Source organism: Thermobia domestica, chromosome 5 (assembly GCF_964235325.1).
Source record: "Thermobia domestica chromosome 5, izTheDome1.hap1.1, whole genome shotgun sequence".
In the NCBI taxonomy this organism is placed as follows: domain Eukaryota; kingdom Metazoa; phylum Arthropoda; class Insecta; order Zygentoma; family Lepismatidae; genus Thermobia; species Thermobia domestica.
In genome coordinates, this window is record NC_137458.1 from 302,530,555 (window position 1) to 302,558,050 (window position 27,496).

The 27,496-nt window shown below is 37.8% G+C and overlaps 1 protein-coding gene across 1 annotated transcript in view; it reads right to left on the reverse strand.

Annotated features, from left to right (window-relative positions):
- MCU (mitochondrial calcium uniporter) overlaps positions 1–27,496 on the reverse strand; it is a 297,505-nt gene that overhangs the window by 95,382 nt on the left and 174,627 nt on the right. The window contains exon 2 of the mRNA XM_081760384.1: positions 24,182–24,352. Within this exon, the coding sequence (XP_081616510.1) occupies positions 24,182–24,352 (171 nt within the window). The remainder of the gene's footprint in view (positions 1–24,181; positions 24,353–27,496) is intronic.

Here is a 27,496-nt window from a genome sequence, read left to right on the forward strand (position 1 = left end):
CCTATTTTTTGGAGAGGTTACGTATAATGGATTAGAGAGTACCATCGCTTACTCTACTTTTGGAGAAATTACTTTCAATGGATTAAATAATACTACCGCCTCCCCCAGTTTTTGGAGAAGTTACTTTCAATGGATTAGAGAGTACCATGCTCTACTTTTGGAGAGGTTACTTTCAATGAATAAGATTTTCCCCCTTACTCACTCGGGTTTATTGGTCTCCTGAAACATATAAAAGCAAAATATATTATAAAAAGGTTTTCTAGAAGTGAGGATTACGTACGTATTCAACATGCAGAGGTGTATCTAACAGACGGGACAATCGATTCAATGCGACAAGTACCAAGATAGACAGCTGATCAACTCGAGAGAACAATAAGTAATGTATGCCTTTTAAAATGGAGGCTCAACAGAACTGAAGACAAGTTGGGCAAGTGTTATTTTATACTACTAATAATAAGGATCCCACGTTAAACTCTATATCTACTCGTTCACGTTTCTTATTAGTTTTGCTGCTCAGAAAGAACGTTATCGACCCCCTACTTCTCAAAGAAAGGCTACGTTTTAGGGGTTTCAGCACGTTAATGTAGACGAAGCATCTGTAGGATGTTGTATGTTGATAAAGAAAAATCAAATAAGATATTTTTTTTAAAGTGTTATTCGACAAGAGTTCCTCTCTTCGTGAAAGCTGCTTTTTGTTCTTTTTCTTCTCTTTTCTTAAGCCGCTTCTGAAATTGTGTTCGAAATTGCATTTGCAGAGACAGGCACCGAATGGTACACTCACAACCTTGTTTATGCCGAATATAAGTTATATAAAACTTTCACTACACCGAAGTGTCTTATGCAGAGCGCAGCTTGGACAGAATATGTTCTGTCGAAACAAACAAACAAACAAACAAACAAAAAAGTACTAGCATTAATCGATAGTGATGATTGAGAATCCACGAATTACTCTGTCCAAAACCTGATACTGCAAATCCTTAATTAAACACATGACAACTAAGGCAAGAATGATACCTTTCTTTACTGGAGTCTTCAACATTCATTTGTGCCATTTTAACAGGGCCGTTTCATAGGTGGAGTAAGTGGGGCGGTTTAGCCCAGGCCCTACTCTCGAGAGAACTCGCGTGATAGGAGGAAAGAGTTAGATCTCCATAGAGGTCTGCACGGGCCGGAATTTTTAGCCAGACCCGGCCCGTGAATTTATAATGTGAGGTCCGACCCGAGTCCGAAATATGTTTTAGCATTTAGGCCCGAGCTCCTCGTGTGATAACCAAATGAGCCCGAAATAAGCCCGAATTACAGAAACTTAATGCTAAATTGTATTTTTATGTAAAACAATTAGAGGTTTAATTTTACAGTTGTGCTTTAAAAGTTCTCTAGAGAGAACGAACGGTCCAGAAAGAACGGTGACGTATCGTTGTACAGTATATTTACAAAGTTAGGCTCAAAAAGGTTGGATCCGAGAAATATGGTTGAATATTTAAAAATTTACGGCCCGGGCCCGAAGTGATATATGCTTTGTAGGCCCGAGGGCTTGGCCCGAGCCCGTGCAGACCTCTAGATCTCTAGGAAAAGTAAACAGTTTACGGCCATCGCACCATATCAGGAAAGAGTTAGATCTTTCTAGAAAAGTAATATCTTTAGGGTCCTCGCGATCTAGGGAAAAAAAAAAGTTAGGTCATTCAGGAAAAGTAGCCAGTTTACTACATCTAATTCATTCTTGGGGATCAAAGTACGTAAAGGTGATGAATCATAATTTTCGAAGATATTTTTAGGATTAGAACATTATAGTAGGTCTATTAGTGGCGTGAAGAGGGAAAACGGTGCATCAGTAGTAGTTTGCTTACTTCTGGTGTGTGGGGTCCCCGAACAAGTATGTAGTGGACAACATGGTGACCGTGGGTTTTCTCGGGCTACTCTCGTTTTCTCCCACATTATCATTCCATTGATTTTTCCATCATCATTCACTTGGTTTAGCTCATTAATGCGTGGAATTTCCTAGAGGTAATTTCTTTTGTACATTTTGTCATTTTAGACAAGGTTTACAAAACTTTAAACAACTATCGGATTCTATATGAAATTTTGATTGTAGTGGATGGGACGCGCCATCCAAAAAAACGGATCACAATCAGAGGGAGTAATATATTTTTATCAATATTTTTACAATAAAAAATATTTTACTCTTCATACAACGTTAATACATGCTTTGCTGAATACTTTTAGTTGTTGACAAAAACTGACATTTCTTTACCAGTGCTGTATTTGAAATACTATTGTCCTTTCAATAACAAAGACACGTCTTTTGAAGCATTTACCCTGCTAACCCAAAGTTGGCAAACATTCGAGAACAACACCACCTTCTCAGGACAGTTAAAGAATCGTGCAACAACATTAAGGCCGCACACGTTGTGGATAAGTGGTTATAATGAATTTTTAAGCTTAATAAACATGACATCCGATTTTTCGGATCACATGCAGTAATGGGTCCGTCTCCCTTAGTCTAAAGGACATAACTGTAGGGCATTAAACTAAATGATTTCATTTCATTTTGTTAGTGTCGCCAAGTGCACTTATAAAATCAATAACAATTACATTAAAGATAACTATATGGTATGTATCATTCAATCTGGATACAAAATTCTGACCTACAGCATTGGCTCCGAAATTTACTTTCGTTCCAGGACTTGTAAATGGACGGGATTATCTGCATCAAAAACGTGCATATGGACAACCCAACCCCTTCCTTTCGCTTAGTTCCAAGGAAGCTATGCAAAATGTCTGTTTCACTTGAGACAACACGCGAAAGGAATTTGCATGTGTTTTAGCTGAACGAAATAATGTTATTTGTATTATACACATGACTTAACAGAAGAAAACAGAGTAGGCAAATAAAAACAGGAAGAGGTAGCGCTGGTAGAAACGCATTATGTAACGAAGTGCTACGAGATGCGTCCTTGCAAGAGGATCACCATCTAACTCCATGCATGGCCGGTGACACAAATCCTTAGGCCGAATTCCTACATCACATTCGCATATTTCTCATTGCTCACCATTATTCATTATTCATACACATATGACATAGATTTCGTCACCTCGTAAAATAATACATTACGGAAAATTTCAAATTATGGCTATTAACGATATGAAAAGACACAGTAATGTAATATTATTTAAACCACTCTTAGTCTGACATTACAAGCCAGTACATTTTTAAGGAGCTTGGTTTACCGAAACTCCGTGTCTCCATACGTTAGAAAGTGTGTTCGTCCGCGAACTACTTGATGAATCACTATTAACTTACGCCAAGAGCAAGAGAGTCAAAGTTTATCACTGATGGAGATGATACCTCCATCAGAAGTGGTGGAAATAAACTATTTCCATGGGGACGCGGTGGCTCAGTGGTAGAGCGTTCACCTTCGGTGCTTGGGGTCTCTGGTTCGATCCCAGCTCGCGCCGTGTGGACTTTGTGGTGGACAAACACCGTGCTCGTGCGTTTTCTTGGGGTTTTCTCGTTTCCTCCCACTTTCTTCATTCCACCATTTCACTCATCTCTCATCATCAACGTCTCCTTTAGCCTAACCGGCATAAGTGTGGGACGTAAAACTTAAATATTTTATTTCATTTTTAAAACTATTTCCGGTTTTAACGTTGATCACTATAGAGCAAAAGCAGTAATTGGGTCTAGCCGTTTCCTACCATCGATTAAGCGTCCCAGGAATATTTCTCATATCCATTCATAATTCTCTACTGAAACCGCAAGTGACAAAAAGTCCATTACAACTTCCGGTTTCAATATTCATGTTCAAATAGCAAGAACGATAATGAATAGCGAGATTTTTAAATCAATTTAGCGTTCCAAGAACAGACACCATATTCACTCTTAATCCTCTTTTCGAACCGAAAGTGTCAGAAATCAACCTCTTCGGTTTCAACGTTAATCGGTAAAGAGTAGAAAACGGTAATAGATAGCGAGTAGTAGTTCTTACCAATCAATTAAGCGTCCCACGAATATATTCCATCTCCACTCTAATCTCTTTACTAAAACCAGAAGTGGTAGAAATCTACTAAAATTTCCGGTTTCAATAACAACTGAGAATATATCATGCGAAAGAAACCAAATTCCTTCACGTGATGTACACGTAACATCGTTATTATTTTATTATTATTTTTACGCACAAAATGTGATGTATTTCTGACATCTAAGATGAACATTTTCAATCCAGTGGCTAGTTCCCTCTTTAAAAATTCTCACTCCTTGATACTACAGGAAATCAGAGTGCTTTAAATGGAAGGAATACTAACTGGCATCTACAAGTGACTGGTTACCTGGATAATGAAGCATAATTACACAATGTTTGTATACATGGTATCCTTAACCCTAAATACCAATCTATAATCTACTCTAGTTCTTAAGTTCCAGTTCGCCATAGAAGAGCACGGTGGCTCAGTGGTACCTTACTCAGTGGAACGTTTACCTCTGGTATGTGTGGTCCCTGGTTCAATACCTGGCCAAGTAATTTTGTGGTCGACAACATCGTTTCCGTGGGTATTCTTGGGGTACTCTCGCATTTCCTCCCACAATTTCATTCTACCAATTCTTAAATCATCATTCACGTGCACGTGATCATCCGTCTCCCTTAGCCTAACGGGAATAGTCGTGGGACGTTAAACTGGAAGATTTTATTTTTCCAGTTCGCTATAATCTTTTTTAAAACCACAGGAGAAAGAAATTGGTCATTTTATCCCTTTTCTAATAGCTTAGCGGGTAAACCTAACTACGTTGTGGTAAGCGGGTAGAACCTGCCATGGAGCAGAACACTGAAACAGAAAGACAGTGAATAGTGGACAACGTTGTGCCCGGGGACCGAACCAGAGAATCTCTCACAGAAAGGTTGAGCAGTCTACTACTGAAGTACTGTTCCGTTCTTAAAATTAATTTATTACGTATATGATAATCTAATTATTGTAAATTTATAATTAAACTTTTAATTAAAATTTTTAGATTAGTGAAATAAAATCTGCTGACAACAGTAAAAGGAACACACGAAATGCACATTTGTGATAATAGCTTCCGTCAACTCCAGTCTCCTTTGTCCCCTCCCTCTCTTTCCTTCCACCATATTCTCTAGCATGTCCCTCATAATAAAGCTGCTCCTAAGCCAATGTCTCAACCAGATCCTCCTCTTAATTACATCTAAAATTCTTATTTTCTCCCCTACTGCCACTATTTCTAACACCTTCTCATTCGTTTTCCGTTCAACTTAGCTAATTCTTTCCTTTTATCGAAAGCTTCCAATATTTTTTCATCGCTTTTGCATAATGCCCATGTTTCTGTTCCATAGAGTACATATTGGAATAAGTAAAATAAAAAATCAATATTTAATTGGAAGTTTGTTCAATACAAAGATTAACTAATCTTAGTTGAAAATTAAAAAAAAATATATCTGACACCTTTAGAGTGTAAAAATAATATAGCAATTTCTGGTATTTCAGTAATCTGTGCAGACTTGATTTTCTTTCCTGCGTCTCCCTAATTTGGGAACCAGTAGAGTATTGAATCTGTTAAAAAATATTAAAAGATTAGGAAACGTTGTAATTTATCTTATAAGTAGTGAAGCGTGGGCAACCATTGGAAAAAAAATAAAGGTTATCACCTATATTGTAAACTATCATCATACTTACACGAAGGTAAACTATATTTCATTTAGAAACATACATTGTATTTCCGTTACTATTGGCGCATTGTAGATTTATCCAGAGTAAAATTTATGTATGAAAAACATAAGATTTCTTAAAAGCAAGACTTGCAAGATCAAGACCAAGACTGGGTGTGCAAGAGAAAGACCAAGACCAAGGCTAAAGGTTCCAGTGCAAGACCAAGACCAAGACTGGATGTCCAAGACCAGGATCGCCCGGGTCTTGGTCTTGCATTTGCTCATCACTACAAGTGATTTGGTTTTCTGGAGTATCACGGTATAATTCTGCCTTTGAGAGGAGGTAGTGATCATTCCGCCCCTGGATCAGCCACTTCTCCAGGACATATAGACAGGGTAAATATATAAAGGAGTTCTGGTAAAACAAACTCTTTTAAAAATGGGAACTGCAGCTCTATGGCATTATGTTTTCTTGTATTTTCTTGTTTACTGACAAGTTACATTGGACAATAACTTAAGAATTGTACCAATAACGATAACCAAGAAAGTTCTGTCGTTTTTTCACCCACCACCTTCCAATATCGATATGTCATCTAAGACGTACGTGGAAAATCAAGAATAGCCCCTCACCATCAGAATCGACGGCTTCTGCCAACGTTCTGAAAGGCCATAGATTCTATCGCGGTAGAACTTGGTAGATCGTGAAACGAAGAAAGTATCAAGTGCATTTTGCATCTCTACTAGGGGTTTGAACTGGCGTCCTTTAAGGTGATTGTCCAAGGGATAATCGGACCGTAAAATGTCCAGGGAGTATGACGGAGGCAATAGTTTTCCGGTCCAAGGCGTAGAATGGCCTTCCGGTCATCTTAGCCACGTGGGGCTAGCATTATCCCCTAACAGGAGGATCCCTTTAAGATTCAGAAGTGCTGGCTCCAGAGTTTTTAGTTTTTCTTGAACACGGCTCAGCTGCTGACAGTACACAGTTGCGTTGATGCTCTGACCAACTGGTAGCAGTTCCCGATGTACGATGCCGCGAACAGTACATCAAAAGCGCAGGAGGACTTTATGGTGTAGTGCTGATTTCGACTGTTTTTGAACAGTTTCATCGGATGCTAACCAATGATGACGGTACCGTGGAGCTTCGTAGAGAATCTACTTCTCATCACATGTCAACACCCTGTCCAGAAATGCCTCCTTCCTCAGACGAGACAGCAAAGAAACAGGTATCTGCTCGGGTTGCATTCCGGCCCGGAGTCAAATCATGTGGGACTCATCGACTCAACTTGTAGTGCTTCCCAAGTTGATGGAGGTGCTGCCGAATGGTTTCTCCACTCACACTGAATTGTAGTCCCAATTTCTCACATGTCTGGCCACTGCAATTGCTGCCTGAATATGTTAATATTGTACACGTGTTGGTCTTTCGGTACGTGATGCGTCTTTGAGTGTTTCGTCACCGTCCTTAAACTTGTTAAACCACCGCCGCACTGGCCGCGCAGTCACCACACCTTCACCAAAGGTCTTCCGCCCCGCTGCAGCGGCGTTTGACCCCAGTTTGAATTCGTACAGCATACACGCCCTTACGACGCTTTGTGGAGGTCCCATGTTAACTCTGTCCTTACGCAAGTTCACGGTGTAACTGAAGTGCCACAATCAGGTAGTATATTGGATATACCCACATCGAGAACTGACCTTCGCTTTATCTCCATTCGAATTCAATTCGCGGTGTGAGGGCCAATTGAACACAGACCTCTACAAAAAGTGACAGAATTTCTTGGTTATCTTTATAGACTATAACAGACGATAGTGACTAGACAAGCATAGTTCTTGCCAACACTGGGCCTGAGGTGAGCTAATGCTGTAAGATATTCAGTGCACCCACCTGCTGTATCATATTTAAGTCTCGGTGTGGTTATGAGGAGCAGGAATTACGCTGGATTGAATTTGGTGCAGTTACTGAGTGCATAGAATGTCAACAGGATCATCTCACATGAGTGGCGCTCTGTGGAACAGGCGCGCATCCAGAAATTTTTGTTGGGGGTCAAGCTTTGGGGAGGTCCAATAGTAGAAGTCACTGTGTCTACATAGTATTGGATGGGTATTATTCTGTACTCGATAAATAATTGTTAAATACTTCCTCTTGTATTTTCAGAAAAAAATTATAGAACTAGATTGCTTTTACAAGAGAAAGAGTACAGATGAAGTGTAAAATGAAATGTTCATGCTACATCAATACTTTCTCTGTTAAACAAGAATAGTTTTATTAAGAAAGTGCACAAATGTAGGTTGAGTTAGGAAGTTTTGGAGGAAAGTCCGGACCCGGTGCATTTCTCTCCTCTTTCTCCCCATGGATGACTTTGGTAGGAAGTCACACCCTAATTTTCATATACAAAGATTAAAACATTAGGTAAGTTTCCTTTTACAGCTTGCAGAGGTGAAATTGTTAATTTTTACCGATGTGAATTCCCTTACCATCCGCCACTGCCTCGCAGAGAACAAGTCTTTTCCTACCACAGTATCTTGTTCCAAGAAAGTTTGACCTAAAACCATAACAGGATACAAGAGAATCTTTAACTGATTTTTTCTATACTCCCTTTCAGTTCCTGAGTGTTAACACCGAGCCTACACATAAAGAACATTTTTCAACTTGGGGGCGCGGTGGCTCAGTGGTAGAGTGTTCACCTCCGGTGCTTGGAGTCCCTGGTTCGATCCCAGCTCGCGCCGTGTGGACTTTGTGGTGGAGAAACACCGTGCTCGTGGGTTTTCTCGGGGTTCTCCCGTTTCCTCCCACTTTCTTCATTCCACCATTTCACTCATCTCTCATCATCACCGTCTCCTTTAGCCTAACCGGTATAATCGTGGGACGTAAAACTTAAATATTTCATTTCATCTTCATTTTTCAACTAACTCATTATTATCCAATACTTAAAAAAGCCATCTGTAGCTCTTCTATAAAGAGAAAAATTAAGAAAATAGTGGGTTAAATTGTGAAGGAGCATGAGCAAGAAGAAGGAATGAGCTGAGCTACTAGCAACTTGACAGCAAGAAATCTCCCAAAGGAGAACGCCAAGACGGAACAAACTACACAAGTTGGAAGATCAATACTTTACCTCTGAACGAAGAACAACTTTCCAACCAACTGTATACATTTACGAACTTCTAATGTGATACGTTATACAACATACATATATCTATAAGACAGGTGCAACGGTTTGCACCAGAAGTACTTCTGCATAATACGGCCAGATTTTAATAATTTAGCTAATTTGGTCTGCATGCTTAAAGGAGATGATGGTAAGTACCAATAAATAGCAATGATACAGTTCGTGGAAAGATGAATTACAACAAAAAAGCACCATATACTGAGAAAATTCCGTTTGCCGGACAACGATATTTTGTAAAATATATATATATATATATATATACGGAATTCATATGTTTACTACTGAAATCTGTACGGAGCATATGTTATCCATAATGACACTGTAGGATGTCTAACATCTAGTAGTTCTCCGTACATCACATAAATATACGTATGTTAAATACATCAGCTATATATTTCATACGTCCAACTGTATATGAGACCCTGACCGCCTATATACAGTTCTTTATTCCGTGAAAAAATGAAATCTTTAAGTTTTATATCCCGCGGTTATGGCGGCTAGGCTAAAGGAGATGGTGATGATGCGAAATGAATGAAATGGTGGAATGAAGAAAATGGGTGGAAACGGGAGAACCCCGAGAAAACCCATGCACACGGTGTTTGGCCATCACAAAGCTCACTTGGCGCGAGCTGGGATCGAACCAAGGACCCCATGCACCAGAGGTGAACGCTCTACCACTGAACCACTGCGGTCCCTAAACGGCGTGACAAACATCTTGGCATTTGAAGGCGGCGCTCCAAGTTCCCTTTAAATTCTGCTAGCAAATGAGAGGTCAGCGGTATTGCCACGTTTATTTTGTACACATCCACGTTTATCCTCTGGCACCTGATCGCGCTGTAGTTCGTCTGTTTAGGCATAGCCACACCCCTTAGCACTCGGCAACATCGCGTCAGAGCTTGCGTTTTATTCGTTTAGCTGAAATGCCAAGATGTTTGTCACAGGCTTTAGTTCTTTCTTTCGCACAGAAAGTAGGTTTATTCAGAACACTTAAAAGAAAATACGTGTAAAAGATATATTTACGTTTGTTGCACGATACCAGGGTTGTACGTTAAGCAGGGGTGCCCACAAGGGGGGGCTATGACGCAAACTGCGTCATTGAAATATTTGGGGGGGGTTAAAATCTATATAAATATGTTTGATGAGGGGGGGGGGGTAACATTAATCGAAAAGAAGATTTTTTCATGGAAGAACACCTACGGATAGACAATTGGGGGGGTGCGTCATAGACATAAGGGGGGGTGGGCACCACTGCGTTAAGTACACCAAATACGTTCGTAACCTACCTTTTTACGCAAGCCACATACGTGCTCCCCCCCCCCTCAGTGTGCTTATTCACTACTCCTACTGAGTAATGTAGCCTACTAGTGAAGAGCACCTTCTTTAATTCCAAACAAGACGAGAAATTTCTCGAATCTCGTATGCAACACTACTTCTCTCAAATCTTATATCTCAAACATTATTTAAATGTTCCATGATTCTTAGTATTGGAGCTATAAATTGATCATACTATCACAATTACACGCATTTATCAACGTTTAAAGATGAGCAAGCGATTACACAATGAGAAATATGGTTTAAATGTTGTTATATCTAGGGACGTCCACGAGACGAGAAGAGACGAGTCGAAATTTAAAGCTGTTTCAACTTGTCTCGAAATTTCGATACGAGACGTCTCGTTTTCGAGTCAAGCCAAAAAAAAAAAAAAAAAAGCACGAGGTAAAAACACGAATTAAAAATTTAATGTGGAGAAATTTGCGACATTCTGATCAGCATGCTTCAAATCACAAATTATGACCTACTCGCTATGTTATGATGGAAGGAACGGAAAATCGGATGAACAAGGACGATGTACGAATAGTTGACGAGGCAATACGTTTTTGCATTTTTCAAATGCTCAACTTTGCAGTCAACAACATTTTTTTTTTTTAGTTTACCGTATGAAATGTTTATTTTATATTTTGGTAGGTAGTTTTCAGTCGTGTCTCCACATTTTTTAAAATACATTATCAGAAAAGTAAAAACTTAGTCCTGAAATTTCTCTACTAAGAAAACACCATTTACATGAAATAAATTTGTTACTTTAACGTCCCACTGTTATATTCCGAGTATAAGGTTCATGATTTTTAATTTTAATTAAGTGAAACAAAACGAAGATTAACCCCACCACTACCAACAAAGGGGGATACTTTGTGCTCACCACAGTATGTGTTTTGTAATTACCCTTCTAATCGTTTCTTTAAAATTATATATAAAAAATGTTATTGCTTAACATGTTTAGCTAAAGCATACATCTTAGGGTGGTGCAAATTGAACGTTAGTGTATCTCATAAATTTGCTATTTTAAATTGATGGGCTCAAAGTAACCTTCCTTGATAGGAAGTGTGACTGACATTTAGAAGTGTCACTCCTATTATCTAGTTACTGAAAGGTGGCCTCTTGACAGATAGCTGCACATGTTGTAAACAAAACGAGAGAGGAGGGATTGTTCGCCAATCACAGCAGTATTCTTTCACGCTGTTGCTAGGCAACGAAGGTCATTGACCGCGCTGTTGCCGGTAGTTAAGACGACTTGTTAAACGTCTTAAGTTTGTCGCCACAGCTCCTGTCTCTGTTGCGGAGCCTCTGGCAACAGCGCCTACAATACTCCACGTGCTCTACCCAACTGTCTGAAGCCACTTTTCCTTGCGTACACAGTAGATGGCGGTATGATAAGTGGTCGGTGGTCGTTAGTTTTATCCCGTATACTGTTCACTTTATTGCCTGTAGATTTTTTTGAGTTCCTAATTTGTTTCTTTTGCAAGATATATATGTAATTTTGAAATGTGGGTGCAAAATGACCCCCGCTTGGCAGTACGCGTTACAAAGAATACCTAGGTGGTGCAAGTATTAACGCTGAAAGGTCAACTATTACTCTAACCCTTTTAAAGTAGTAAGTGAAGGTATGGTTCCTAGGCAGATGGCTTTTCTGAGTGAATATTTCTTTCGAAATAGATTTAAAAATTATATCAAGTTCTTCGAGACGAGACAAGATTTTTCACGACAGTCTCGACTCGAAAATTCAAGCCAAGACAGACATTTATCTTGCCTCGTCTCGAATTCTATAAAGTGTATCACGACTCGTGCGCATCCTTAGTTGTACCACATCCTTTGTGCAGCTCTCGTGATGTGGAAGGATTCTAATAACTTTTCGATGAAATAAGTAAATAAATCAGGGCGTACATTTTGTACAAAAAGAGACGAGAAAAAAATTCGAACTGCGACGAAAAAAAAAGTTTTCAAGAATCGAGACGGGATGAGACTTCTACAAACTTTACGAGACGACAGAACCTTATTCTCGTCTCATTTCAACTTGTGAACAACACTAATACAGGGTGACTAAGAGATGATTGTGCGACTTGGACAGCCATAAAATATTGAAATACAGGGTGGCCCAAAAGTAGGTATACAGTACCGTAATGATCAGTTCATTGCATTTTATATCATTTCTTATTGCTATCCATCGGGTAGACTTAGTTTCTTTATTATTTGTTTTTAATGTGTTTCTACTTACATCTTAAGCCCAGAAGAGCCGAAGGAAGTAAACCCATAAACTAGAATATTATACTTGATCAATGCAGCGGTGCATACCCACTTTTGAGCCACCCTGTACAAGAAATACTGAAATAACTAAACAAATAATACATCGAAATACATATTTTAAAAAATGTTGAATTATCAAAATATAAAATACTGAAATACAGTAGAGTCCCGCAAACTGAACCTAATATGGACAGAGAGAGTGTCGAGTTATCGAAAATGTTGATTTTTAAGTCTTTTGGTGAAAAAATATTATGATGCTACAATGTCTCTTACACTCATGTCTGAAAGCTAATTCACAGCAGCTACCTGACTTTCTTCATTTCGTTACCGAGAAGGAGAATAGGGTAGACTGAAACTTCCGGTTTCAATACTGATTTTCATAGAGCAAAAACAGTCTGAGATATCAAGATGTTTTCTTCACAACTGATTCAACATCCCAAGAGTAGGCTTCATCTCCCTCATTAACCTTCTATTCAAACCGGAAGTCATTAAAATAAATCATTTCCGGTTTCAACATTTACCTTCATAGAACAAAATGGTATTAAATAGCGTTACAAGGTTTTCTGCAAACAATTCTGGCTGTCAAGAGAACATACCAATACAACTTGTAATACTCTAGCAAAACCGAAAGTGGTTGAAATTTACTAGTCCGTTTTCAATACTAATTTTCATAGAGCAAAAAAACGGTAAGAGATATCGAGATGCGGTCTTTTGCAATTAATTCAGCTTTCCACGAATATGTTCCGCTTTCTCCATTAATCCTGTATTCAAACATTAAGTGGTTCAAATTAACTATTTCCAGTTTCAACACCAATCGCCATAAACTAACTAACTCTATGGCCTATGGAACCCGGAGGTTCAATGCCGCGTTCACAAAAGCTCTCCATTGACTTCTATCCTTAGCCAATTGGATCCAGTTTCTACTTCGTATTTCTATTTTTGCGAGATCCATCTTAATATTGTCCTCCCATCTGCGCTTAGATCTTCCTAATGGCCGTTTTCCGATTACTCTTCCAGTTAAGATTTTGAAGTAGTTTTCCAAATTTTGCCGTTATCTTTACCTTATAGATATGCTAGCTTTAAAAAAAAGCTAAAAATGACATTGTTGAAAAATGTTTACTACGACAGTCAATATACATCCTTCTCTTCTCAATTGTCGCTCAGTGGAAGCGTATACGTAATGCTCGTCGCTACCATTTAAACGAGCAACAATGGAGCATACGAAACCACTGTAAGCACTTTTCAAAATATGGTATATTTTGGCGTTTTAAACGTTAGCATATCAACAAGCTATATATATACATAAAAAAAAAACTGCAAAATTTGGAAAGCTACTTTCTCTTCGAAATTTTTGTCACTACATTGACTCTCTATGTCTACACTTTCCAAACAAAACTAATATCTTGCCTCGCCTTCCACATTTTTATTTAATACTATGTAATATCTATATCAAATTGTCTTTTTTGGTTTCAATTTTAATAATTATGATTTGACATATCATCTGCAGTACCTCTCTTAACTCGATTCAACTGTCTTCAAATTTGATGTTATAGACAGGAGTACCTCTCATGCAGGGTGGTAAAGTCCTCGAGCCAAAATAATAGGTTCACTGTAGATGCTTACAAAACTCCGGGGTGTTCGAAAAAAATTGAGCGGTACTGTATATCAGTGAGAGACGATCATTTTTTTCTTAGGTGATCGCCATTACCAGCGCCTCTCCTAACAGTTCATCTACGATGCTTTTTCATACATAACAAATTTTCTAAATAAATCTAATATGATTGATTGGCATTTACGTCCTCTGTCAGCAGCAAGGCTCTATGGGACAAGATCCACAGTTTGAAGTGAGATCTGAATCATTATAGTAGTCTCCCACAGGGAATCAAACTCGAGACTTCGAGCACCAAAGATACCCATTTTAGCCACTAGTCTTGCGAGGAGCTTACTACTAAGAATGCCGAATAAATACAGGAGTAAACTAAGCAGACACAATTATTCTTCTAAATTCGTCTCTATCACTGCGAAATTAAAATACCGCTAATTTTACATTAATTATGTGATATCTTCAAATAGATAAACGATGATCGAAAAGTGGATCAAGACCTCCCTAGACGGTGTTATTTTGCATGAGGTACCGTTATCACGAGTCACCTAGTAGTTTTCCGTTTGCAGTTATTTAGAAACGCGAAACTAAATGCCGATTTCAATATAGCTGGAAATCGAAAGCAGATAAATGAGTCATGATAACGGTATCTCACGCAAAATAATATTGTCTAGGGAGGTCTTGTTCCACTTTTCGATTATCTTTTTATCTATTTGAAGATATCACATAATTACTGTAAAATTAGCGGTATTTTAATTTTGCAGTGATGAAGCCTCTTAAGCTTTGCTTTAAAGGTAAAACTATCTTAGTTACCCAAATAGGAAGCTGATTTATCATAACACACACATTTTCCGGATGTTATTATAAGCATGTAGTATGCCAGATAAATATTTTTTTCCCGGAGGCCATAAAAAGTTTAAGACTGAAATGAGGAGAAACTAAGAAAAAAACGGCCAATTAAAATAAAGAAAGGAAGGAAGACAGTGCATGGCGTGTCCAGTCATGCTTTCAATGGAAGTGGAGATCAACCTTGGCCGTGACCTTTCAGTCAATCTGATGCTTTGGAGCATGACTCCGCTGCAACCGATGTCTTTCAAGTTTCTTAACTCCAAGTCACGACCTACAGACTAGTTACGCAAACGTCGTGATTCCAGAACGATCTTTCCAAAACTTACAAAACTGGAGAAACAAAAATAAGTAAATAAAATATATACTACTAAAGACAGAATGAAAAAAAAAATGAACTTAGAAAAATCAAGTTCTTAAATATGTGTCTTTCGTGGAATTTCTCCGTAATTTTTACTAGTTTTTTAGTATGTTCTTCGCACAGAGAGAGATCCACATTTTTGGTTTGCTTCGTTACTTTAATATTATCAAGGTCAGTTTCTTTGTTATATGGACCAAGTGAGAGTCTATTTCCTACATAAAGAAAAAACTTTGCTCTCTAGGGTAAACACTCCGATACCATGTCGAACAACGTAAACAAAGATCTCAAACTGTGTGAACCAGTAGTGGACATCATGTACGTCGGTTTTCTTCTGATTTTCTTTTTATTTGTTTCGTCTTACATTTTTCATCACATTGTCCCATAATCATTAACTTACATTCCATTCCATTATTCACATTCATTAGCTAAAGGCCAAGGCCATCGCCTTTCGAGCATATCATAAATAACTAGTAACTGGATGCGAGAATTTGAGTTGGTTTTTATTGTTTGTTATGAGCAAAGCTTTATGCAGTATATTTGGCATTTATAGCAAGTAACGAATAACGTACTATGTTTTCTGTAATGAGTCACGAAAATATTTTTGTAAGTTTATGAATTAAGATTAGGATTTAGATTTCTGGGCTTTCGGCTTCTAAGGTACCACCCCGGCATTTGCCTGGTGTGAATGAGGAAAACCCAGGCAAGCCTCATTTAGAGTGGCTGGCCTGAAAAAGCATTTTACATTTTTCCGACCGAGTGGCCCCACCGGGAATTGAACCTAGGACCGCTCGCACCGAATGCAAAAGCGTTAGCGACTACGCTACGTGGGGCCACAAGCCTATGAATTGTTTGATAACATTTACATAAGTGGCAGTTCTGCTATCTGTTGTTTTTATGTGCTAGGCATTTAATGCAATAATACGCTGATCGTTACTTTTAAGAGAACGAGGTCCTATACGCCTCTCCTGAGGTGGGTCAACGTAATCCTATGTACCGCTGGATGGTCCTAAACACCCTTGGTCCATGACCCCTGAATAGGGATCCTGGGTCCTGTATCAGGGACCCAGGAGCACAAAAGATAGATCAGGCACTGCAATTACTACTGAAGCAACTGCCACACGTTTCTAGAGGTAAAGGGAATAATAAAGGAATAAAAACAAAAAATTAAAACGGTGTTTTTTAATGTACTAAAAGGAAAATTTTTGGTGGAGGAGAGGAGTAAAATTAAGAAAAGGAATAAAGAGTGAAAGCAACGGTCTCCCTAGGCCGTTTTTAAAAGTGGAGATTTTCTGATCTATTTGGTTTTCTCTTACATCTCTTTCTTTTTCTTCTCTCTACCTCATCTCTGGAGATTAATGATTTAGAAAATAGATTTCCGTTTTTTTTTTTTTTAAATAATAAGACGATCTACACATATTGTTGTATATTATATTGCTGTGCTTAACATATCAGACAAGGAATTGAGAAACTGACAATCCGAATCTTTTCACAGATGATATTGCATGGATGTTGAACCTTAACTATATACACTTACTCCCAGGGGCGGATCCAGGACCGACTTCTGGAAGGGGGGGGGCGGTGGGTTGTCATACTGCTACTTTTAAGGGCTCCAAACTTTGGGATGGTTTTTATTTATATATATAAAATAAGAAAGTTTCCTCTTCTGTGGGGAGCGATTGCCCCGATCGCCCCCCTGGATCCGTCCCTGCCTACTCCTTACTGCTCTAATCAAATTAACATCTCTATCACGGATTCTTACGCAACCTGCTTTCCTATACGTAAGTCATGGTCACATACTCGCAAGGAGATGGGAGGGAACACTTTTAATCGTGAGAATACAAAATTTTAGAGGATGGAAGTACGTGGAATTTAAGTTCAAAAGATTTAACTCAAACGAACAAACTGAAGAAGCATTGTAACAGACAACAGTTCAGCTTCTTCTCTGTACAAAGCCAACCCGTAATTCAATATACCTTAAAATCAAAATCATATTTCACTTTCAAGATGATCAAATCTCAAAAAGAAATCTCATAACTTGCTAAATAACAGGGTAAAAGTCATTATGAGTGAGTGGTATCAGATTTCAAGAAACTTATAAGCGATTTCTCTGTGTATGCATTTCATTCAGCTTCTTCGCTCTGTACGCAATGAAGAAACAGGTAAAGGCAATTCAATTGAAGGCCTACCACGACGAAGGAAATTAAACATCTAAGCGCCTACCGGCTGAATTTCCGTTTAGCTTTAAACTTTCCTTTGTCTTCTGCCATTTTATAACGTCAAAAACTGTCGTTCTCTTTTTTGTTTTATCATTTCCTTGTTTGATTAAGTTTCCCTCCGATTCACTTTCTTGGGTTTGATCAAGAAACTCAATATTCCCAACGGTGAGAGAAATTTCTTATTCAGGATACAGGATACGCATTTTCACCATTATCTTTCAAATTTGAACAGTAATCTTGATTATACCTCAAGTATTTCGATATAAACTTATGTGATTATTAAATTTGAGTTAGGTTTTAAAGAATTAGATTAAAGAACACGAATTTAAAAATTCCATACATTAATGGTAAGCTATCAAAAATACTCACATGGACACGTTGGAGTCTCATATAACCCTGCTTTAGACCCCATCAAAGATGAGCTAACAAAAATACTTATATGCGCATGGGAATCTTATATCCCATATAAAAAAAATACGGGAATCTCATATCACCCCGATTAACCCTTCTATGATCTTGGCTTTTTGAAGTAAATTTTTCAGTTAAGCAGGTACTGCTTCATTGCTATTTATCAAAGGACCATGATTCATACCTCGGTTTTTTTTTTTTTTTTTAACAATATAGCAACCTTTCCAATGGTACCACTCGCTTGTCCGAAAAAATCGAGGAAAACCGGGGGTTTTTTCGTATTTTTTTTTCAAAAATTTTGCGCCCTTTTGGCATAGGCCTGGCTTCATCTAGGGATCTCAAAATCACTGGAAAAATACGTAGTTACGTACACAATACGTGTGTAAGGGCAGGATTTTTTTTTTTTAAAAAAATCTCAATGTAACCAATCTTTTCTACATATATATTTATACGACGTGATGTAATAATTTCCAAAAACAAGATTATTTGTCCCTGGATCATGGTTCATATCTCATTCTCTTCATAATAAATCAACATTTCAAGGACACCACTCGCATGCCAATACAATATACTAGAAACGGAAAATTAGGGAAAAATCGGGAACTTTTGCGAAAAATTCCCTTTTTGAAATATTTGAGCCCCTTGAGCCCGAGACCGGGCTGACGTAGAGATCTAAAAAAAAAAAAAAAAAAAAAAAAAAATTGATAAATAGTTAGAGGTGCGCACAATGCGTGTGCAAAATCTCAATCTGATATCTTGAAAATAAGAGCGGGAAAAAGTTTTGAAAAATCTGGCACAAAGTCAAAAGTATGTATATATTTATGGATTTATACATAGCATATAATGTAAACATTACTATTTGCGTCATTACTATTTGTCCTAGGATCATGGTTCATACATCACTCTCTTCAGAATAACTCATCCTTTCAAAGGATATCACTTACATGCCCATATCATGCACCAGAAACGGTAAATTAGGAAAAATATGGAAAATTTTCCGAAAAAATCCCCTTTTTGAAACCTTTGGGCCCCTCGCGCCCGGGTCCAGGTTGACATAGAGATCTAAAAAAAAAAAAAAACTGATAAATAGCTAGAAGTGTACACAATGCGTGTACAAAATCTCAACCTGATATCTTGAAAATTAAAGGCGGAAAAAATTTGAAATCTGGTTCAAGGTCAAAAGTATGCACATATATGTAGATAGATTTACATATGTAGCACATAATGTAAAAAATCACCGCGTCATTATTACTTGTCCTAGAATCATAGGTCATACGTCATTCTCTTCAGAACAAAGCAACCTTTTAAAGACTACCATTCACATGCCCATATCATACAACAGAAACGGGAAATTAGGGAAAATCCGGAAAATTTTCCGACGAAATCTCTTTTACGAAAACATTGAGTCCATCGAACCCGAACCTGGGTTGACGTAGAGATCACAAAAAAGATTAAAAATACTTAGAGGTATAAACATTTCGTGTACAAAATCTGTCTGATATCTTGAAGATTAAGGTTGGGAAAAATTTTTGAAATCTGATACAAGGTCAAAAATATTTAGATTTATACATAGCCCATAATGTAAAAATTTACTGCGCCATTCCTATTTGTCCTAGGATCATGGTTTATACCTCATTCTCTTTAAAATAACTTAACCTTTCAACGACTATCACTCACATACCCATATCATCCACCAGAAACGGAAAATTAAGGAAAATCCTGGAAATTTTCCGAAAACAAATCCTCTTTTTGAAAACTTGAGGTCCGGGCCCACGTACGTATCTCAAAAAAAATTATGAATAGTTCGAGGTGTACACAATGCATATGCAAAATTTCAATATATCTTGAACGCTAAGGGCGGGATTTTTTTTTTTTTTTTTTGAAAATTGCCTCGAAAATAAATGTGGATGTCACGCCTCCAGTCCCAATTTGCCCCACTTGGAGCCTTCAAGTTGACCATCTGGTTCCAGAACGCATCTGGGGTGTTCCCTGGTCCACGTCAGACTTGATCAATAAAAGAAACCCGACTTAAATGCCTATTATAGGACCTAAATAAGCGGCTCACAACAACACTGCATTATGGTACGAAAACGTACCATGGATCGTAAAAGGGTTAACTACATTAAAGGTGAGCTGTTAAAAATGCTCAAATGGACATGTAAAATCCCATATCACCCTGTTTAACCTCAAAGGTAAGCTGTAAAAAATGCTGATATGAACAAGCTGGAATTCCGTATTATTTGCTTTACATCGTGAAAGGTGTGTTGTCAAACACTAAAAAAAAAGGCACATTTCTACTGCAGTATAACTACATTAGTGAAGGAAGTCAGGTTGGTTTAGATCACGTGTAGTTCCTGCTCCTCCTATAGCTTCTCGACAGGACTTAGGGCTAAATTTCTGAAGTCCTGTATGGAAGTTCATCTGATGATATATGTCTAAGAAGTGACAATGCCGTCTACCATCCGTAGAACTACAATATGGGGAGCTGAATTGAGTTACCCCAAAATCTCTTTGTATGAGTTATGCACAATCAGCTAAAGAACATTGTATAGTAACATATAACCAATATGCATAACATACTTAACTAAAAAGACCAATGTGCATCAAACCACAAAATATGTAAGAGAATAGAAAAGCATGGAAGAGACATAAATATGAACTAAAACGTAATCAAGCTACTTTCTAATAAAATACTTGGATGGATTAAGCCGTGTAATAAAAAAGGGTACACGTTTACTGTAAAACAAAATACAAAAAAAAAAAAAAAAAAAAAATACAAACAATTTTGTCGCACAAACACTTTTCATTCCTATCTAAAAATCCACAATAAACTAATGTGATGGCAATCTGTTACGAGGAACTGTTTTCAATGCTCATAATAAATAAATAAATAAATAAATAAACAGACAATGCGTAAAGTAGACTCCGGAGAATCCAGCTCGTGACTATCAGGCCTAGTTTTCTTTTATTGTAATTAAATGAGGAAGGCAAGGCGTTGCACTGGCAACATTGCCAAGGCATTGGAAGCGGGCGGCATTTTTGCCGATCCCAAACGTTTTAGTATTCGCGCGCTACCCTAGCCAGCTGTTTTAAGATGGTCATGTAAAATGTACAGAAAAATTTGGGCAAGCCTTTAATTTGCATATTTGATGTCGAGAACAGAACCCAATCAACCCCTGCGGAGCTTCTAAACCATTCCTACTACTACTACTACTACTACCACTTTTACTATGGATATGCATAGTAAAACTGCAAAGTTATTTTAATGAAGAAAGTGTGGTGAAAATTTAAAAAAGTAATCGTTAATTTGAGTATTATTTTCAATCTTATTTTAACGAAAGAAGTGTTATAAAAATTTTAAAAAATAAGATAAAAACTTTCCTTGGGCCGGGTTTGAACCCACCCCAAAAACGATTTTCATTACTAACACGTTGCGCTAGTACGCTCGGCTATGAGAACCGAAAGCATCTACTTTGTAGGCCATGACTCGTGATGTCCTATCTGTATCGGCCAATAAAATCAGAGGATATCTGAAACGTTTGGGATCAGAGCAAGCGGGCGTCTGCTACGTATCGTGTGCAAGGGGGCGCGGTGGCTCAGTGCTAGAGCGTTCACCTCCGGTGCTTGGGGTCCCTGGTTCGATCCCAGCTCGCGCCGTGTGGACTTTGTGGTGGAGAAACACCGTGCTCGTGGGTTTTCTCGGGGTTCTCCCGTTTCCTCCCTCTTTCTTCATTCCACCGTTTCACTCATTTCTCATTATCACCGTCTCCTTTAGTCTAACCGGCATAACCGTGGGACGTTAAACTTAAAGATTTCATTTCATTTCATTTTCACGTATCGTGTGCAAAATACAAGTTATGACAGAAAAAGAGCATCGTTCTGCTCCTTGTTCATTGTTTTGTCAGTGTGTGGACCGCAATACAGTATGATTGCAGCTGTTCCTGATTATAACTGTACAGTACGTACAGTACAGTACAGTATTCATAAATTGTTCTTGGGGTATGCTTAATGAGTTGTAGGCTGAAAATAAAATCCGTGCTAAGTGCCAAAAATTGAAAAGTTCGGTTTAATATCAAAATGTGGGCTATGTGCCTAACACTTCTCACCTTGTCAGTTAAAGTCGGAATATCTATACTACTCGCGCCGAGTCGTGAAGCTTGACCTAGATCTACCGATTTCTCCACCCAATAGAACGCGAGGGTATGTTCCGGTCGTCAACCCCCATCCATCAAATTTTGTCAGTGTCGTCTCTCGCGTTACACGGAAAATATCTCCCGAGAGTACAGTGTTGTCGGATTCACGCCAAGTTACGTTTTGTTAGTAGCTTTCTGTAGCGTAATATTTTCGTTGTTACTATTTATGTTACTGTTACCGTTTTAGAATAATTGTTACAGTGGTTATTGTTGTGCAGTGTTATTTTTGGTAATTTTAAAATGCTTTTTTTAAAAAATACTCATTTACTATCTCTTCAAAGTTTGGCAAACATTGTTGGTGAATTTCAGCTGTTTGACGATTCCGCAAGTGTGCGCTCGGGAAGCGGCTCCACGAATTGTACCGAAGTTTTCCGATGTATCGCAGCTCAAGCAAAATATTTCTGTGATTGGTTTAGAGCCCAAGCTTCACGACTCGGTGCGAGTACTATAGTATTCACTGTGGAAATAGTTCGAATAGTTGCCAGAAGAATGCGCTTGGGCCTATGTCTCTCCAGCTCTGAAGTAAAATCTGGAATTTTTCTCAACATTTTCATTTTGGCACTAAGCACGGATTTTATAGTCAGTCTACAGTTCATACAACTCCGGACTATCCAGCTTTTTTTTTTTTTTTTTTGTTATCCGGCCTGGTCTTCCGCCACATTAACTCGGATACTCGGGAGTCTACTGTCGTTTTTAACACACGTTTGTAATTTGGATACTTCAAACACCTTACGAGTTCTTTTTTTCTTTCTTAACATTTGAATAGAGCAACTCTTGTTTGAGGACTTTTTATTCTTTATTTTATTGAACTGAGTCCAGGAATTACATCTGTCATAACATCATAATTATTGTTTTGTACCTTGGAAAGGTTGTAGTGTCACATCATCACGCTAATCGATGCATTTTGTTGTTCTGCACAATCTACGCTTGAAAAGAACACGACTGCTAATTTCGAAACAGGCCACTTTCAATGAAAACTAACTAAGGAGACACTTCATGTGTTTTTGTTTTCCAATTATGATAATAATAACTCCTGACGCAACCCCCCTTATGGGTGCTAAGGCCTAATAGACGGTTTGTGGTACTCACATCCAGGCCAGCCCATAATAGTGGAGGGAAACCGCAACAAATGTCGGAGAGTTTGAATTTTTGCTGGGCCAATTCATATAATTGTTACTTTTTTTAAGTTTGAAATTTCCGACAGCGACACAATAACTTTTCTAGAGAATAAATTATGTAAAATTAGATTTTTTTAAAAAAAATGTAGATTAAGCGACTTCTTAAACACCCTTTGCTGACAAGAATAAAGTTGATAATAAAGGAATTTATTGAATTATTGCTGGGCTATTTTCATAAAAACGGAGTTGGTATCAATGAGAACCCATGAAATTTATGGATGTGGACGTGACCACAGAAAAAAGTACATTCCCATAGAAAAAAAGACAGAGAATGACATTGGGGCTATTTCATCATATACTGGTTGCTTTTCACAGTATTGGATTTTAGACAGGGTTTTGGTTCTTCGAAAGACATGCCAAAAAATTAGATTTCCTTATTCACCCACTACAATATTTTATACATCTACTATAGTTAATAAAATTATGCAATGTGCATCAATAATAATTCTTGGGTGGGTGTGTAAAGTGAGGTAACTTCAGAAACTTGGATTTTGAGATCAATGAAATCTAAAGTTCTCTCTGTACACACCAAGATCCACGAAATGGCGAGTTACGTCTAGATCACAATCAAGTTCCTTCGCATCCGGTGGCGATATGAAATACTCATCGGTACGGAAGAATATTGACATTCTTCGAAACTAACTCAACTTCCAAATTTCGGAGATACCTCTCTTTACATACCAGCCCGAGAGTTGTGTACATGACGCATGATGTTTATAAAGGTGAGCACATACGCGACTTCACTTCTATGTCGGTCTTTCCCCTCCCCCTCAGAAAAAATCCTGCAGGCGTTTCTGATTTTAAGGTATTTTGCACACTAATGTATCTATACGACAATTCTATGAAATACTTGAACATTGTGCATCACTTAAGGAAATGGCTGTTGTGCATTATCTACGGTAGCATCTGCAAATATCGGTTGAGTCATCCGGGATACGAGATGTTCATAGACAGAGAAAGAAAGCCATATTGGTTAACTCACCTACAGTCTTGACGGCCACTCTGTCGATGCCTCGGTCCTCCTCCTGGATCATGGTAAGGAAGTCGCCGACAGTGTTGCTGATAGGCCTCAACGTGAACCGACATCGTTCCTTTCTTGAAGGCAGAGGCACAGTCACCTGAGGAAGACCTCGGTAGTACTCCACCGTCACCTCTACAACCAAACAAAAAACATACACATAAGATATAGATCAACAAAATGTACGTAGTTCATTACAAAATATATGTACTATATATTTTGGAATCCACGACGAATTTTTTGCCTCAGTTTCGTGTACAAAAATCGGGTCGTCTTGCCTTTCGTGACATATCACGCGGAGCTTTCCTCTACTAAATAGAACCATAAGCTTCAATTACGTTCTAACTTTACCGTCTTCTCTCCTATCGCTTTAGCCTTAAACGTTCGCACATTCAGTGAGCTCTTCCACTGAGGAAAACTAAAGGACGTCCGTATATAATCTGATGTTCAGTGTAGTTCTATACCTAAGTTCTGAAAATATACTCAGTGCGGTTTTTTAAATAATATTTTGTTCAATAAAGTGGGAAGTCGTCTTGGATTCACAAATATATGGTATATTAAACTTAATGAAACAATACTTCAGAGGTACATAGCTGAACATGTAAATTTGAATCATACAGAGATAATTTTTTGGAAGACACTTTCAATTACACCCGGAAAGTTAAATATTCAAGTTGAGGAAGAGGATTAATATATATACCATTATATTGTAAAAATATTGGCTTCAGAGTTTTGCGTTTATATATAGTGTTGGGATTTGGAACGGGGACAAAGTGTTACAGAATGCTTGTGCTGGGCTCAAAGTGCCTCAGAAGGTTGCACATATTCTAGTTAGGATGTTTGATCCAAGGATGTTATAAAATAGAGGATCTGCCGATATGTATCTTTATCCTCCTAAATCAATGAAGACAAAAAAACAACCGAGCATCGGCACGTCTGATTGGCTACTCTCGTCTCTGCCATCGTCTGATTCACTACTTTTGTTTCCGCCATGTTTGTGGGCTCAAAACACTGCGATCTTATTGGGCGGAGTAGGCAGAGTAGGGGTAGCGAAACTGTGACGTATGACTTCAAAATTTTATTATAAGGGCAGATCCTCTATTTTATAACATTCTTGGTTTGATCGTTATGAATAGATGCAAACAAAAACAATAAAAGTGTCAAAATGGCGTATATGTGAAAAGGAGAATTTGTTGTGTGTTGTTTTTTTTAAAGCTCTGCATATGTTTTTTATAGTTCTTTCACTAATTCACTCACTAGAAGACTTAAATAAATACGATTCAAGTGCAATAATAATTAAGATGAAAGGAAACAATATTTAAAATGCAAACGATACATAAAGATATATATATATATTTATATAAAATCAATCTAGCCTGAACAACAAATGACAATCAATGCATAAATATTAAAACTAACTCTTCAATTTTATTTTATTAATTCAATTTAATATTACTTTCAATCATGTTAATAATTCAATCAATAAGATAATGTAATCACGTGAATATTAAAAATAATCAGTGGAAATAATGTAATAAGAAAATTTTGACTTAATACAAATTTGTGATTAGATTAATGCAAATGGCGGCGGATTCTATTACAAAGGAAAATAATTATTCAATATTAACTTTAATCAATTAATGACTATGGACATTTAAGACCTATAATCTTTGCTGTCATATTCTTATTACGCATCAATTATATGGATTAAACCATTTAAGCAGAAAACAATTTAACACTTGTAGCACACTAGGACGATACATGTCTGGTGCACCCATATTTTCACCAATAAAGGTGTTGATGAATGAATGAAACAAAAAGTATTTCTGATACTATTCTCTGGACTCTGAAGTATGTTCTCTTGATGGATGAATCTTAATGTTCAACGGCGCCCATGTTGTGATTTCCACGGCGGGAGGGGGGGGGGCAAGTATAATCGACGTTTCAAATTTTGCTGTAACTAATGTAAAAATTCTATTGGATTTTCGATATTCTGAAGTACAATTTCCTCTAGGGGGGCGAGCGCCCCACCTTGTCCCCCCTGATGGACGCCCTTGTTAATGTGTATTCTACTCTAGTTAATGTGTATTTTTGTTGGTTTGGTATGTGAATCACCCTCTCTGGGATATACGAATAGTGTATAAATAAAGAAATCAACAATTACCAGCGCGTTATGTTTAACAATATCCATATTGGCTCAGTTCTCAACTTTCCTTTTTTCAATGAGTATCTAACATAAACATACCCTGGAAGTCAATAACTTTGGAATAATGAAATAAGAGAAAATACCAAGGATCTTATAAAATAGAGGATCTGCCCATATGTATCTTCATCCTATTAAATGAATGAAGCCAAAAAAAACATCCGAGCATCGGCACGTCTGATTGGCTATTCTCATTTTCGCCATCGTCTGGTTGGCTACTTTCGTTTCCGCCATGATTGTTGGCTCAAAACATTGCGATCCTATTGGGCGGAGTGGGCAGAGTAGGGGTGGCGAAACTATGACGTATGGCTTCAAGATTTTGTTGTAAGAGCAAATCCTCTATTTTATACGATCCTTGGAAAATACATTCCGGTACGTTAATTTTTACCTATTACCAAAGATAACACACGACTGAAAGAAAATACTGAAATGTTTCACGAAAATCGATTTTGTTTTCAATTTTTATATGAAAGCTACCGTGAAACATTTGCTTAAAGTTAGAAATAAATTCACCCTTTATCCTTGACCGATTTCAACACCAAATAATAGCCATCATTGAGAAACTTAAGAAAGCTCGAAAATCGATTCAAATTTTAGGAAAGTTATCATTTAATACGTATTTTTAAAGTTGTAGTATATTCACGTGCCTTGTTTCTGACCGATTTTAACCCCGAGGAATAAAGAAAATACAAATTTTGTTTAACGAAAATCAGAGAATATTTAGGAATTTTACCGTGGAATGCTTTTTAAAGACATCTATCTTCCTAATTTTCGGCTGATTTCAACCACAACCAATGGGAATCATGAAATTCTTGAAAAAAATGGGAGAGATACATTTCATCCAACTCAAATAAAATTTAAAAAACCTTGAATAATAATAATAAAAAAAAAACATTATGAACTACATACGCGGACTTGGAATCTTGGTTGAACTTATCCTAGCTTTATCCCGTCGTTACTAGGACCCCTAAGAGGTCCCTCCTGGCTAAGCGGTTAGCGTACGTGCCTGTGGTGTAGGAGCCCCGGGTTCAACTCCGGGAGGGGGCTCATGTGCTTTGGATCTCACGTTAAGCTGT